The 14,406-nt window shown below is 42.6% G+C and overlaps 1 protein-coding gene across 4 annotated transcripts in view; it reads left to right on the top strand.

Annotated features, from left to right (window-relative positions):
* The first annotated feature begins 1,564 nt into the window (after positions 1-1,564).
* Positions 1,565-14,406, top strand: part of KCNJ15 (potassium inwardly rectifying channel subfamily J member 15) — a 28,203-nt gene continuing 15,361 nt past the window's right edge. Inside the window, exons 1-3 of one of the 4 annotated variants that reach the window (XM_033147021.1) lie at positions 1,565-1,858; positions 2,199-2,270; positions 14,119-14,256. In XM_033147021.1, the coding sequence (XP_033002912.1) occupies positions 14,240-14,256 (17 nt within the window). In that variant the 5' untranslated portion in view covers positions 1,565-1,858; positions 2,199-2,270; positions 14,119-14,239. Of the gene's footprint in view, positions 1,859-1,934; positions 2,073-2,198; positions 2,271-14,118; positions 14,257-14,406 lie in introns of those variants that run through there. The other 3 variants (XM_033147019.1, XM_033147023.1, XM_033147022.1) reach the window with 3 other exon arrangements.

Below are 14,406 nucleotides of genomic sequence, written 5' to 3' on the forward strand. Positions count from 1 at the left end.
TTGTTTCCCTGAAGGCCAGGGCAGCAACAGGGAGCATTTCTTACTCTGAGGAACTTTGTGTGTGTGTCTAGGTTTAGTATTTGTTTTGTCATCTTACTAGAGAGAGGGAGAGTGAACAAGCAACATTGAGTCTCTAGAATACATTTCTAATTTTTGCTTAATCATTTACTTTTTTAAAAAAAATAGGGGAATGGGGAGGAGCAATAGTGGATGTCTAGTGGGTATGTTGCAACAAACTCTGTGTTAACCATTCCCCTACATTCACTTATTAAAAGTTGCAGCAACTGCTGGGTGGGGCGGGGGCAAGTCCAGTAGAATTTCTTCTGACTGTTAGTAAGGGAGCCAGAAGCATCTCACCAGGGAGAGTATTTCACAAATGGGGAGCCACCACCAAGAAGGACCTGCCGCAGGCCATTACCAATCAGGCGGCATCCCAGCTGATCTTGGGACCCGAGGTGGTTGATATTGGGGGAGTTGCTTCTTTAGGTTGGGAGTGCTTGAAGGAGGTTCAGAAATGTATCAAACATACCAGAAAAAGTTAAAAATTAAAATACCCTTCCAAATCTCTGAGGCAAATCTAGAACTTTGGGACCAGCCTATTTCTTCTCAGATCCAAACTGCCTTGTATTCTGAATAGCTCCAAAGTAGAGCCATTCACTTTAGGTTTGTGCTTCATCTGGGGCTTCTACATACCCCATCTATTTTGGCATACTGTTGAGACTAGCTTTTAATCTGAATGTTGTTGTTGTTGTTGTTGTTGTTGTTGTTGTTGTTGTCCTCTTGGTGGTTATGTTAGTACTTTATTCTGCTCCCGGATTTATTGTATTTGAATTGGTTATGATTGTGTTTTTTATGAAAGCTGCTTTGGGACCCTTTTTAGGGCCACAAATCAATTGTAATTGTTTTTGTAAACAAGTGATTTTTTTAAAAGTGAAGGTATGTATATCAGTGAACAATATTCCAGGGCTTGCAGCGCTGGCGTAGGAAGGGCGGGGCGTAGGGGGCAGGGCGTCCCGGGCAGCGGGATCCCAATAGGCTTCCATCTCGGCGTGCCCCGCCCCCAGAACGCGTGCCATGCACCTGCGGGCAGCGCCCCCCCGCCCCAGAACGTGTGCCAGTCCTGCCCCCGCTTGCTTCCCGCCCCCGGTGCCGGAGCATGAAGCTCCGCCACTGGCTAGCAGACTGAGTCTTCTGAAAAGCGAATGTCTCCTATTTCGCTCTACATTTTACTGATTTACTTCTTTCTGGAAATCACATCAAAAACCATAATGCCCAAGACATCCTGGAACCATTAAGAGTGGCAAAATATAGCTCTCTTTCTCAGCACTCAGTGTTTCCCAATGTTTAATTCTCATGTCTTGTAAATAACAAAGGAAATGCCACACACAAGAGATCAAAAAGAAACAGTGGTGCCAGCAATCAGCTGGGAACCATCGATATTCTGGCCTGTCGGCTCTGTCCATGGTTATTACCAGACCTGCACATTAAGCTAGACCTGCTGTGTATTTGCCTCACAATCAACCTGCCATTTCCCTAAAAGGAAGGAATATTCAGCCATTTCTCTCTCTCTTTTTAAAAAGGATAATATCAAGATTTATTCAAAGCTTTTTACACTTGTTTATTTGGGCGATAAGGTCATGAAGGGACTTTGATCAAGTTTCTTCAAAGATTAACTGACATCCTCTGAAAGTACATCAGTTTCTTTTCAATCAGGTATTTGCTCAGCTCCTGACAGGGTGTTGAATTCATTAGAATTATACAGTTTCCTGGTCTTCGCTGTAGGTTTCCTTAAGACATGCTGCTGAAATCACAAAGTCTCCTCTCAGATTCCTTCCCTCCCTCTGGCTTCCTCATTCAGGTAATTCCAACTCAGAAAAGGCTCTTTCTAACTTGTTTTTGACTGACAGCAATTACGAGGGGACGTTGGGTGGGTGGGATTGTGGAGGGGAAGGAGGGCTTTCAAAAGCACACACAGATACATTACCTGAGGGACACACTCCTTCAAGGAAGGGCTATCCAGCTTGACATGAGAGTAACTTCAAGAAAGGAATCTGAACTTTGCTCTTTTACAGGTAAGAGGAAATTATAAGGAGGAATGCATAGTTCCTTAGCAATAGCTGAACAACAGTGCACAGAAATGCAAAGCTGATGATTAAGACTTGTCCTGATTATTTCTTTTTTTTAAATCCCTTTTAAAGTTACTCAAACTATCTGGGAAGCCAAGCTTGCTGAGTGCTGATGAAATTCTGTCTGGGGAAAGAAAAATAAAGGTATGTAGTTCTTGATGGGTTATCCTGATGATCTGAGGTGCTACGGTGATAAATCCCTGAACTTTACTTTACCAGTCCTTTTCTTGGGCCATTGGGTTTTTTGTTTGTTTGTTTGTTTGTTTTTTAAGGTTTCCAAATGCTTATTCTGCTCAAGGACCCTGGTGTTGTTTTTCTGTTCACTTTTCCTTTTGATTTTTTTTAAATAATCTTTAATTGCTGTATTTCTTAACTTGATCAGAACTCTTTAAAGTCTCTATTAACTATGTGCATAAGAAGGTATTCCACAAGAGTTTTTGCACTAATTATAAGGAGGCATAAAATAAACAACACTTGCATTAAGAATACAACCGTCTTATTTCCAAGCGTATGAAAAGTGAGATTGAATTGCAAAGCCCACCATTAATTTGCGGCAACTTAGTCATATATCCCTTTTAGAACGTACGCCTTAAAACAGATTTATAGCAAAATTAATATTTTCCACATTGTGCTAATTCCAGAAAACAACAGATCTAGATGTTTAATGTGAAACGGGAAGATGTATGCTATTTTTAACTTCAACGGGTTAACCTTTTTCTGTTTGATTTATTGATATAAATTGTGCCCCTTTGCTGTTCAAATCATGATGCCTTTACTTTCAATATCTCTACTATTCATGTTTTAAGTCATCAATCTTAAACAGAGGAATGAACATTAAACAATACCATAATAAATAAATGCCTTAATTCGCAACTAAATAAACATCTTATTGCACAGCTTACTTTCAATTCCCATTCATTTATATGGCAGAATTAAGCACATGATAACATTTCTCCCATTAAAAATAGAGGGACATAGAGCTTTTGATTTTGCTAGGTTTGTCCAACAGCATTTTTTTTTTTAAAAAAAATGTAAATAAAAATGCTATGACCAGGCATCCATTTGTATGCTGAAGATCATACCAGGCCTAGAGAGAGAAACAGTAGTCGTTGGCCTGAATTCTTTAACTACATAGATATTGTTTTGTCTGAGATATGATATATCTATGCAACTGAAAATTTGTGTGCATGAAGTGTTGATCCCAAACATTTAGCACATCCTGATGTATCTGGGGAAAATGTAATAAGATCCATCCTAGACATAACACAGAATATGGCAGAATACTAAGGTTAAGAATTCTAGGCTAAACTACTTTAGATTGTTCAGGTGAGAGGCAATATTTTTGACTACTCCCCGCACTTTAAAAATGTGCCTAAACCACATTATGAAGTTTTAATGCTAATATACTACATGTATGAAATCATTTATGTAGAGCAATCAAATTTATGACAAATAGATGTACACCCCCATTGAATTCTGAAAAGGTACGGTCCAAAATTCTACCACCTAAGTTGAACACTGCATTCTGTGCATGTCACTTTTCAGTCAAAGGCTCTCTGAGGCAGCTTACGACACAATCTAACAAAATTGTAAAAATAATGCCAAGCGACCCCGTTCCTTTAACTAGTGGCAGTGTCCAAAATGTGTTTCCCTCGCAGGACCTCAGGGTGAAGGGCGGGGAGGAGTAAGAAATCAAATTAATAACAGTAATTTCTGTAGTAATTTGTAAAAGGGCTCCTGATGACAAAAATCCAAGAAAAAACCCCAAAATTGTTCAAGAACCATTGAGGTAGGTGCACCACAAATTGTTTCTGGACAACCCAGAATTATGTTACTTCTAACAAGTACACAAGACACACATCCAAAGACTGTACACATTTTTAGATTTGGCTTGGACAGAACTAAATGTGTTCAAGGTCCAGGTTTTGTATCCGATCCTGGTTAAAACAGGTTAAAGCAGATCTTTTAAACTTGTTCAGTCAAGCAAAGAAACAAGTCAATGTGGCAATCATAAACCCAGGGACTCCAAACTTATTTTTTGTTTGTCCTGATTTTATAGATAGTGCTGTTTCTTCCACTTTATTGCCCCAGATATCTTTAGCTAACACAGACAGCCGGCAGTCTCTGGTAAGAAAGAGAGAGCTAAACCTTGAAGTACCAGACGGTGCTGAGGTGTTGAGCCAAAAACAACAGAAATTAACTATTCTACATACTGCCCTGAGACTGTGTGTTTCAAATCATTTTTGGCTTTTTAAAAAAGCCACCTAAGTAAAATATTGACATTTTTATATTATTTCCCCTTTCTCTCTTGCCCCAAAGTATTTTTGTCTGTCTCTCTATATGCAGAAATTAAACACAGAAATATACCAAATACAAGTTTCTGTATTAAAGAGTTAAAATCAAAGTTTGCCTCACAGAACCCATTAAATGTCAAGTGCTTGAAGGCTGCTGCCCTGCTGTTCTGTTCCTAACCTACTGGAAAGAAGGAACACTCATGAATGAGTTACTACAGACTCAAGCAGCACTTTACTATTTTGTTTCTACAGCATGGGAGACAATGAGGAATGGTGGGGAAGGGAGAATAAATAAGGGAGAAATTCCTGCTCTTGTTGTATCATTGAGAATGGGGTTGGGGGCAAGCATTCCTCAAACATTCCTCAAAGCAGGGGTAGCCAATGTTGGTGCCCTGTAGGTGTTGCTTGGACACGTAACTCCAATCAGCAGAACCAGTGGTCAAGGTGGGCATTGGAGTCCAGCAACAATCTGGAGGGTACCACATTGGCCACCCCTGCCTTAAACCCTCCAGTACAGCAAGTTCTGTGTGAGAATGGGTAGAACATTGGGGTTGGGTGCACATCCCCTAAACCTGGGGACTCCCTGCTCCAGGATCCTATAAACTATTATATGGAACTGTCCCTTTCATGTGAAGGGCTGTCGTTCAGTGGAAAAGAATATACTTCATTGTCAAAAGGTCCCAGGTGCAACCTTTGGCAAATAAAAGTAGGACTGGGGAGGACCCCTGCCTCAAACTGTTGCCACTCAGGGTAGACAATACTGAGCTAGATGGACTGAGAGTCTGACTTGGCATAAGACAGCTTCCTCTGTTCACAGCTTGTGGAAGGAAGGTTAATTTGTGCTGGAGAAAGTGCTTTCCACTTCAATCTCCATTACTCACAAAGGAAAGTGAAGAAGGGGGCAGACAACTCCTAAGCGTTTAAAGGATTGCAGGGAGAGGAGAACTGGAGTTGGAGATGTTTGCCACTCATCTTTCGTCCTTTCATCCATTTCTTTCTCCTGTCAGATCATAGCTACACCACCCAGGTTCAGGGTTGGGAAAGAATTAAGCTCTCCCCTTACCATATTGAAACTTTGCTGTTGAACAACTCAGATTTGAAGAGCTAAGCTCCTTACCTAGTCCCAAACTAGAGTGGTAAAGCATGGGGAGGGAGAGATGATTTGTACATCTCCAACCATAACTTCTTCCCACTTCAGGATGCTTTAAGCTCTGAAGGCCTCTGCACCCTTTGGAGTTCCAAGAATCCTTTGGAAGGTTTGTTTGAATGGCTGGAAGCACTACTATCCCATTACCCACCAAACATGAGTGATTGAAGGTGACAGACCCTCTCGTACCTTAAAGGATCCTGGAGGAGGCAGAATTGGGACAGGGGTGCATGGTTATAGCATACGACTCCTGGCTCCTGTTTCCCTCCACCCAATAAGGACAAGCAGGCTGCTTGCTTCCTTTCACCCTGTCAGCCTAAGTGAGGGCTTGCACCTGCTGTCTGCCTTCACACTGCCAGAACTCCATGGCCCAGCCACATCCTTTAGTCTTCCCATTTGGGGTTTCTTTCTATGATATTTTTCTGCTTACTTGGGATTTCTGACTGTCCACATCATACATTTACAGCACATGACTTCCCCAAAGAATCCTGGGGGTTCAAGGGTGCTGGGAATTGTAGCTTTGTGACATAGCTACACTTCCCAGAATTCTTTGGGGGGCAGCTATGTGCCTTAAATGTGCTTTAAAAGTATGGTGTGGGTGTGACCTTCTGCTGTCCCGTGTGTTTGTCTAATAGGGCATGCCTACAAGTATGATGCATGGGCAGAATCAAGCCAAATTTAATCCCCTTGGTGTCCGTCAGAGTTACTTAATCTTTGTATCACAATGAGAAAACTTCTTAGCTTCATCTAGACCGTTCCTTGAGTTTCAGGGCATCAAGGTCCTCTATAGCTGGAGGCAGATCAGTAGCGTGGAGCAATGCCTTAGGTAAGTCTTCCCTTGAAAAAAGTTGATGAATGGCTTTTGCTCAAGGCTTACAACCATATTTTAGGACAGGGGAGGAATTTTCCACCAGGTCAAACTAGCTAATGACCTGGAGGGTGGCTGTGGGCTTGTTGTTGGACTTTTTTCTTTGAGGGAAGGCTTTGTTTACCTTCATTTGCTCGGGTTATGTAGTGATATTGTGCTGTAGGCACCTTAAATCGGGGCACCTGCTCTCTGCTTGTGGTACCACCAGTCCATTGCCTGGATGTGGTTTGGTGGCTAGACAGGATGACTAGATGCCCAAGAAGGCACTATATAATCTCACAGATGATTTCAGCAGCTATTGCTTCTAATACAGAAAAGATAAAATGCCGGCCAGCCCTATCCTCATACATATTAGTTGCATTTTGTTTTTCCTGTGTCATGCAGATGATTGAAACACACATCAAAATAAAATTCCCTGGATAGCACTGGTTAGTGGTCAGTTAGGTCTCAATGCATCGCTGCACATTTACCAAATTTGCAGTACAAAGATACATGGCTGCTCAGAGATAAGCTCCACTGAGTTTAAAGGGCTTGCTCCCAGGTAAGTGGGTATCAGGTTGCAGCCTTTGGTGAACAAAGTGGGAAACCAACAAATAAACTAGCTCAGGATGCTCCTATGCTGTCCAATCAAGAACCACATACAGTGTGTGAGGACAACAACACTGTGGTACTGTAGTTATCAAATTCATCTTATGTATTTGAATCTAGGTTTAGCAATCATTTGTAGAATCTTAATGGCCACTCCTTGTGTGCTGAATTTCCACAACTGCACTGCCATATCAGTGTTTATGTTCTGTTCCCACCAGTCTCAACCCAGCTGATATCCATCATCAGCCTTAGTACATAACTGAAGTATTTGGCAAAGGCTAATATTTGTTGTTCTGTTGCAACAGGTGACTTGGAAAACACCATAGTAAGTTCCCACCTTCCTTTAGTCCTGGAAAAGTCAATGAAATGCACAGTTATGTGTTCAGATCATCACATTACCATTGCCTGGATCTGATTATAGAAATCTGCTCAGCGACAGTGAACAGTCCTACATTATTTAGCACAATCGTTTCAGGACTCAGCGTTTGACGTTCTCAAGATTGTTGAACTTTTGAGCAGAGACAGGACTGTAAAAGAACAGTAATAAAGATAAGATAGCATGAAATGTAAATAAACAAGCACCACACCACCTCATTTTGCTGAAGTTGTGTGCAATTGATAATGCAGAGGTTTTCATCTGTCTTCTTTTGAAATGTAGCATTGCAAAACTTTCCATAACAAAGGATAGTCAGCTACCACCTAATCCCCAAATTATGTTTCTAAAAGCATTCTGAAGGTTCTCTGATGCGCATTCCATGGAAGGGATTTTGGCTGTGCTGGACTCCATTGTTTTCTCTAATTTTTAGATGTTGCTCACATGCTTCAGGACAGTTAAGCATGCATTTAACTCTGCAATAATTGGAACCAAGCTCTTCACTGACACACAACCACAGGCAAGGGTGATTTGAATTGTATCTACAGCATAGAATGGGGGGCGTGTCTCTGCTGTTATAGAGCCCCCACCCCTCCTTCCCATTACATTAATCAGAGCTAAGCTGAACTAGATGGGCACAGTTTGAACTAAAACAACAGCAGGAACACTACTGCCTTGTTTTGGGCTCTGGAGGACAAAAGTGGAGCAAGCAAAGCAAAGAAGATGCCACATATTATCACAGAAGGCTAGCAAAACTGCCCTAGGGGAAGCCTTACATTTCCGAGATGTGCAGGATCCTGCTGTCCCTGGCCACAAATTGGTCAGCAGTCCTACCCAACACCAGATATGCAGGGGAGGGGGCACACTCTGTTATGCTGCTCAGAAGGGGGGATAAACACACCGACTCCATCTGCACATAGACTGGGAGGTCAAAGAGGTATTCCTGCCTCCTATGACAACCATCTGCAGCTTTTTAGGAAGCATCACTGTACACAGAGTAGCATTAGTATAACACCAGAGCAAAAGAGCAAAAGGATGACTCAACTCTTCTTAGGATGTAGAATGAGACCTGGTGGGACTAATTTTATTTGATGGCTCTGACAGCATTTGCTGCTATTTCCCTCTCCCCCATCCACCAGCCCCTGCAAAAGAAGCAGGAAGAGGCTGCTGGTTAGCTGGGCGCGTGTTTTGCCAAGTGTAAGTTGTTTTGCCTCTCACTCTCTGTCTGTTTTCCTCAGCCTGCTTTGCCTTGTTTCTTTGATGGGCATGCAGCCATGTGTGTGTCCCCTCTCTACCCTAAGCCATGATTTGTCCCCAATCTATTGGCTCCCTACAGCCTAACTGTCTTTTCTGGTATTCCTGCACTTGATTCTATGTTCTCTCTGTCCTGGAAAAAATGCTACACCTGTCCTAATCTAAGTGAGAACTTCAAGGTCATCTATAAATATGCTTCATTTATCCCCTGGCACCTCCAGCCAGCTTTTTCTATTTGCTCTGAAGCATGTTTGCTGCTTTGAGTGGAAGTAAGACCTATTGAATTTAATGGGGCCTACAGCCAGATAGGACTGCAGCCTTATCTGCATTCCATCTCTCCCTCCAACCAAGAGCTGGTCAGCATTATGTTGCTATTGACCATGCTCAATCCTCATAGAGATGCCCCGCACCCAAATAAAGTTGTACTCCAGCAAACTTTGGGGTTCCCCCTTGTGGGCTGATAACTCCCTCAAGTGGATGTCATTTTAGCTACAGAAGGCCCCTGGACTTTGAAAATAGGGGGAAGTATGAGTCAGAGCCCCTTCATGGATCACTGCCTTGTCGTGGCGAAGGGGCTTGAATTACTCAGGGAAGCTATGGACAGGTCAAGATGGACAGGTCATAGTAGAGAGTTTGGACCAAACGTGATCCACCTGGAGTAGGAACTGGCAACCCACTCCAGTATCCCTGCCAAGAAAACTCCATGGACAAAGACAACAGGCATATAAAAGATATGACGCTGGAAGATGAGCCCCTCAGGTCGGAAGGCGTCCAACATGCTACTGGGGAAGAGCGGAGGACAAGTACAAGTAGATCCAGAGCTGATGAAGCGGCTGGGCCAAAGCCGAAAGGACGCTTGGTTGCGGATATGCCTGGAAGCGAAAGGAAAGTCCAATGCTGTAAAGAAAAGTATTGCATAGGAACCTGGAATGTAAGAACCATGAACCTTGGTAAGCTGGATGTGGTAAAAAGTGAGATGGCAAGAATAAACATTGACATCCTAGGCATCAGTGAACTAAAATGGACAGGAATGGGCGAATTCAGTTCGGATGACTATCATATCTACTACTGTGGGCAGGAATCCCGTAAAAGAAATGGAGTGGCCCTCATAGTCAACAAAAGAGTGGCGAAAGCTGTACTGGGATGTAATTTCAAAAATGATAGAATGATCTCGATGCGAATCCAAGGCAGACCTTTTAACATCACAGTAATCCAAGTTTATGCACCAACTACCAGTGCTGAAGAAACTGAAATTGATCAATTCTATGAAGACTTAGAACACCTTATAGAAATGACACCAAAGAAGGATGTTCTTCTCATTATAGGGGATTGGAATGCTAAAGTAGGGAGTCAAGAGATAAAAGGAACAACTGGCAAGTTTGGCCTTGGAGTTCAAAATGAAGCAGGGCAAAGGCTAATAGAGTTCTGTCAAGAGAACAAGCTGGTCATCGCAAACACTCTTTTCCAACAACACAAGAGACGACTCTACACATGGACATCACCAGATGGGCAACATCGAAATCAGATTGATTATATTCTCTGCAGCCAAAGATGGAGAAGCTCTATACAGTCAGCAAAAACAAGACCTGGAGCTGACTGTGGCTCAGATCATCAGCTTCTTATAGCAAAATTCCAGCTTAAACTGAAGAAAGTAGGAAAAAACCACTGGGCCAGTAAGATACAATCTAAATCAAATTCCTTATGAATACACAGTTGAAGTGAAGAACAGGTTTAAGGATTTAGATTTGGTGGATAGAGTGCCTGAAGAACTGTGGATGGAGGCTCGTAACATTATACAGGAGACAGCAACGAAAACCATCCCAATGAAAAAGAAATGCAAGAAAGCACAGTGGCTGTCCAAGGAGGCCTTACAAATAGCGGGGGAGAGAAGGCAAGCAAAATGCGAGGGAGATCGTGAAAGATACAGGAAATTGAATGCAGATTTCCAAAGAATAGCAAGGAGAGACAAGAGGGCCTTTCTAAACGAGCAATGCAAAGAAATAGAGGAAAATAACAGAATGGGAAAAACCAGAGATTTGTTCAAGAAAATTGGAGATATGAAAGGAACATTTCGTACAAAGATTACCACAATTAAGGACAAAAGTGGAAAGGACCTAACAGAAGCAGAAGACATCAAGAAGAGGTGGCAAGAATACACAGAAGAATTATACCAGAAAGATATGGAGATCTCATACACCCCAGGTAATGTGGTTGCTGACCTTGAGCCAGACATCCTGGAGAGTGAAGTCAAATGGGCCTTAGAAAGCCTTGCTAACAACAAGGCCAGTGGAAGTGATGATATTCCAGCTGAACTATTTAAAATTTTAAAAGATGATGCTGTTAAGGTGCTACACTCAATATGCCAACAAGTTTGGAAAACTCAGCAGTGGCCAGAGGATTGGAGAAGATCAGTCTACATCCCAATCCCAAAGAAGGGCAGTGCCAAAGAATGCTCCAACTACCGCACAATTGCACTCATTTCACATGCTAGCAAGGTTATGCTTAAAATTCTACAAGGCAGGCTTAAGCAGTATGTGGACCGAGAACTCCCAGAAGTGCAAGCTGGATTTCGAAGGGGCAGAGGAACCAGAGACCAAATTGCAAACATGCGCTGGATTATGGAGAAAGCTAGAGAGTTCCAGAAAAACATCTACTTCTGCTTCATTGACTACGCAAAAGCATTTGACTGTGTCGACCACAGCAAACTATGGCAAGTTCTTAAAGAAATGGGAGTGCCGGATCACCTCATTTGTCTCCTGAGAAATCTCTATGGGGGACAAGAAGCTACAGTTAGAACTGGATATGGAACAACTGATTGGTTCAAAATTGGGAAAGGAGTACGACAAGGCTGTATATTGTCTCCCTGCTTATTTAACTTATATGCAGAATTCATCATGCGAAAGGCTGGACTGGATGAATCCCAAACCGGAATTAAGATTGCCGGAAAAAATATCAACAACCTCAGATATGCTGATGATACTACCTTGATGGCAGAAAGTGAGGAGGAATTAAAGAACCTTTTAATGAGGGTGAAAGAGGAAAGCGCAAGATATGGTCTGAAGCTCAACATCAAAAAAACTAAGATCATGGCCACTGGTCCCATCACCTCCTGGCAAATAGAAGGGGAAGAAATGGAGGCAGTGAGAGATTTCACTTTCTTGGGTTCCATGATCACTGCAGATGGTGACAGCAGTCACGAAATTAGAAGACGCCTGCTTCTTGGGAGAAAAGCAATGACAAACCTAGACAGCATCTTAAAAAGCAAAGACATCACCTTGCCGACAAAGGTCCGTATAGTTAAAGCTATGGTTTTCCCAGTAGTAATGTACGGAAGTGAGAGCTGGACCATCAAGAAGGCTGATCGCCGAAGAATTGATGCTTTGAATTATGGTGCTGGAGGAGACTCTTGAGAGTCCCATGGACTGCAAGAAGATCAAACCTATCCATTCTCAAAGAAATCAGCCCTGAGTGCTCACTAGAAGGACAGATCCTGAAGTTGAGGCTCCAGTACTTTGGCCACCTCATGAGAAGAGAAGACTCCCTAGAAAAGACCCTGATGTTGGGAAAGATGGAGGGCACAAGGAGAAGGGGACGACAGAGGATGAGGTGGTTGGACAGTGTTCTCGAAGCTACTAACATGAGTTTGGCCAAACTGCGAGAGGCAGTGAAGGATAGGCGTGCCTGGCGTGCTCTGGTCCATGGGGTCACGAAGAGTCGGACACGACTGAACGACTGAACAACAACAACATGAGTCAGAGCAGTGTTGGAAGCCTCTGGGGCTCTTTCTTTGTTATATTTCCCTGACATGCTGGCTGCATCTTCCAGAAGTGAGAAAGAGATTTAGGTAAGCTCAGAATGCAAGCTTTCCATGCAGAGAAGGAAAAGCATCATTGTCAGTGGGCTGGTCGCTTGTCAAGCACGCTGGTCGGGAAAGCCAAAGCCATTCAGGAGGTAAAGGGGGGGTTATCATCTGAAAACAGTGCCAGTATGTGGGTTCCTTCAACTCAGCTTCCACAAGTTCATCCCTTGTCTCCTATGCTTCAAGCATAAGCATAAGGAAAAGACAGCCAAATTCTCTGCCTTTCATGAAATGCTGAAATCTATTAACTTGCTTTTCATTAAAGAAAGGATGTGAAGCTGCAGCTGAAAGCTATCATTTCATTATGGAAAACTCAATAGTTTTCCCTGTTGAGCTTTGATGTTTTCACCTCCCTCATAAAACATCAATGAATTCAAGGGACTCATTGACATAGTATTGAACTGGAACAAAGAATCATGGCATCTTGCATTCCTCTTGTTTTATAATTCTTTTGAAACATGGTCACTCTCCTCTGCTTATTTCTGGAAATCATACTCAATTTCAGTGATTCTTGTAGAACACGGTTTCACTTGCAGGCACCAGGCTACTTGCTCTGAGACGCTTTCATGTTTCACATATGAAACAACAGGTAGGACCAAATTCCTCTGGAGCACTTTCCTTCCTTTCTCCAAGAATGTGCAGAAATGGAAAAAAGGGGGGCATTTTTTTTCCATTCGTTGCATAGAAAGAAAACTTGGCACATTCGCCAGCCAAGTACTGGAATTTGGGTGGGTCTCGGAAAAAGCACAGACTTCAGTGGAAAACATATATGGGTGTGCGTGTGAAAAAGTATTTTAAACTATAAATTGACCACATACATAGATTGGTGAGAAAATATATATATGTAAGAATAATCTAGAAATGGATCATGAAATATTTGCTAGAAGACAGGCTGATTGATTGATTGATTGATTGATTGATTTAAAGAGTTTTGTCCTAGGAAAACACCATGGGCATTTGTCAAGCTCAATTATATTAATGGATCCCCAAAGCTGTATTAGTTCTTAGAAGGAGGGAGGAAAGCTATAGACTCCAGTTGAATGTGTAGGGGGGATGATTGGAAATGGGAATGGATGAATCAGTCTGTTTCTGGTCAGTGACACTCTTGGAAGTGTTCAATCATAAGTCCATTCCTTCCTGTTTCTGCATTAAGCTGTTTTGTTTTGTTTTGTTTTGTTTTGTTTTTAAACCTCCTCCCCCCCAAAAAATCACATTTAAATAAGTGGTGTGTTGTTGTTTTTTTTTAAAAAAAAAGCTCTAAAAAAATACAATTCAGTGTGTGTGTGTGTGTGTGTGTGTGTGTGACGAGATTTGGTTTGGACTCTGATTCACTGCTTTCAGAAGCAGCATCCATAAATATGTGCATGCATAAAAATACACACATATTGTTCAGGTTCTTCCTTGGAAATGAATTGGCCAGTCAGTGTTTGCATGTGTTGTGTGTGCATTTGAGCACCTGCAGTTCTCTTGACACAAGGTTGGTGTCAGAGATTGACATATTTAGGCACCTGCTGGTATCCAGCGGTTTGCAGAGGTGTCACACTGCAAAGACCCCGTTAGCTCCAGCTCCTTCTCCTCACTGTTGCCACTTTCTCCTTTGTTGTTCCAGAGAGGATGAACAAGTGCAGTAAGAAGGAGGAAGCAGCCACTGCCACTGCTCACTAGCTCGCTAGTTTTCTCCTTGGCAAACAAGAAGGCAACATTGGCAAGGAGAGCAACAGCAGGTGACAATGGCAGCAAGGAGGAGGTAGGCCTGTGTCGAAAGGGGCCTTGCCCAAAGGACCAAAGGCTTTCACAAATTTAGAGCTGGCAATGAACCGTGGTCATGAGTGATAGGGGCATCAGCCATAGATTTTGTGTAGGCCCCATGCTGAAGCTTTAACAATCTACCCCAAAG

The sequence above is a fragment of the Lacerta agilis genome, chromosome 4 (assembly GCF_009819535.1).
Source record: "Lacerta agilis isolate rLacAgi1 chromosome 4, rLacAgi1.pri, whole genome shotgun sequence".
Classification (NCBI taxonomy): domain Eukaryota; kingdom Metazoa; phylum Chordata; class Lepidosauria; order Squamata; family Lacertidae; genus Lacerta; species Lacerta agilis.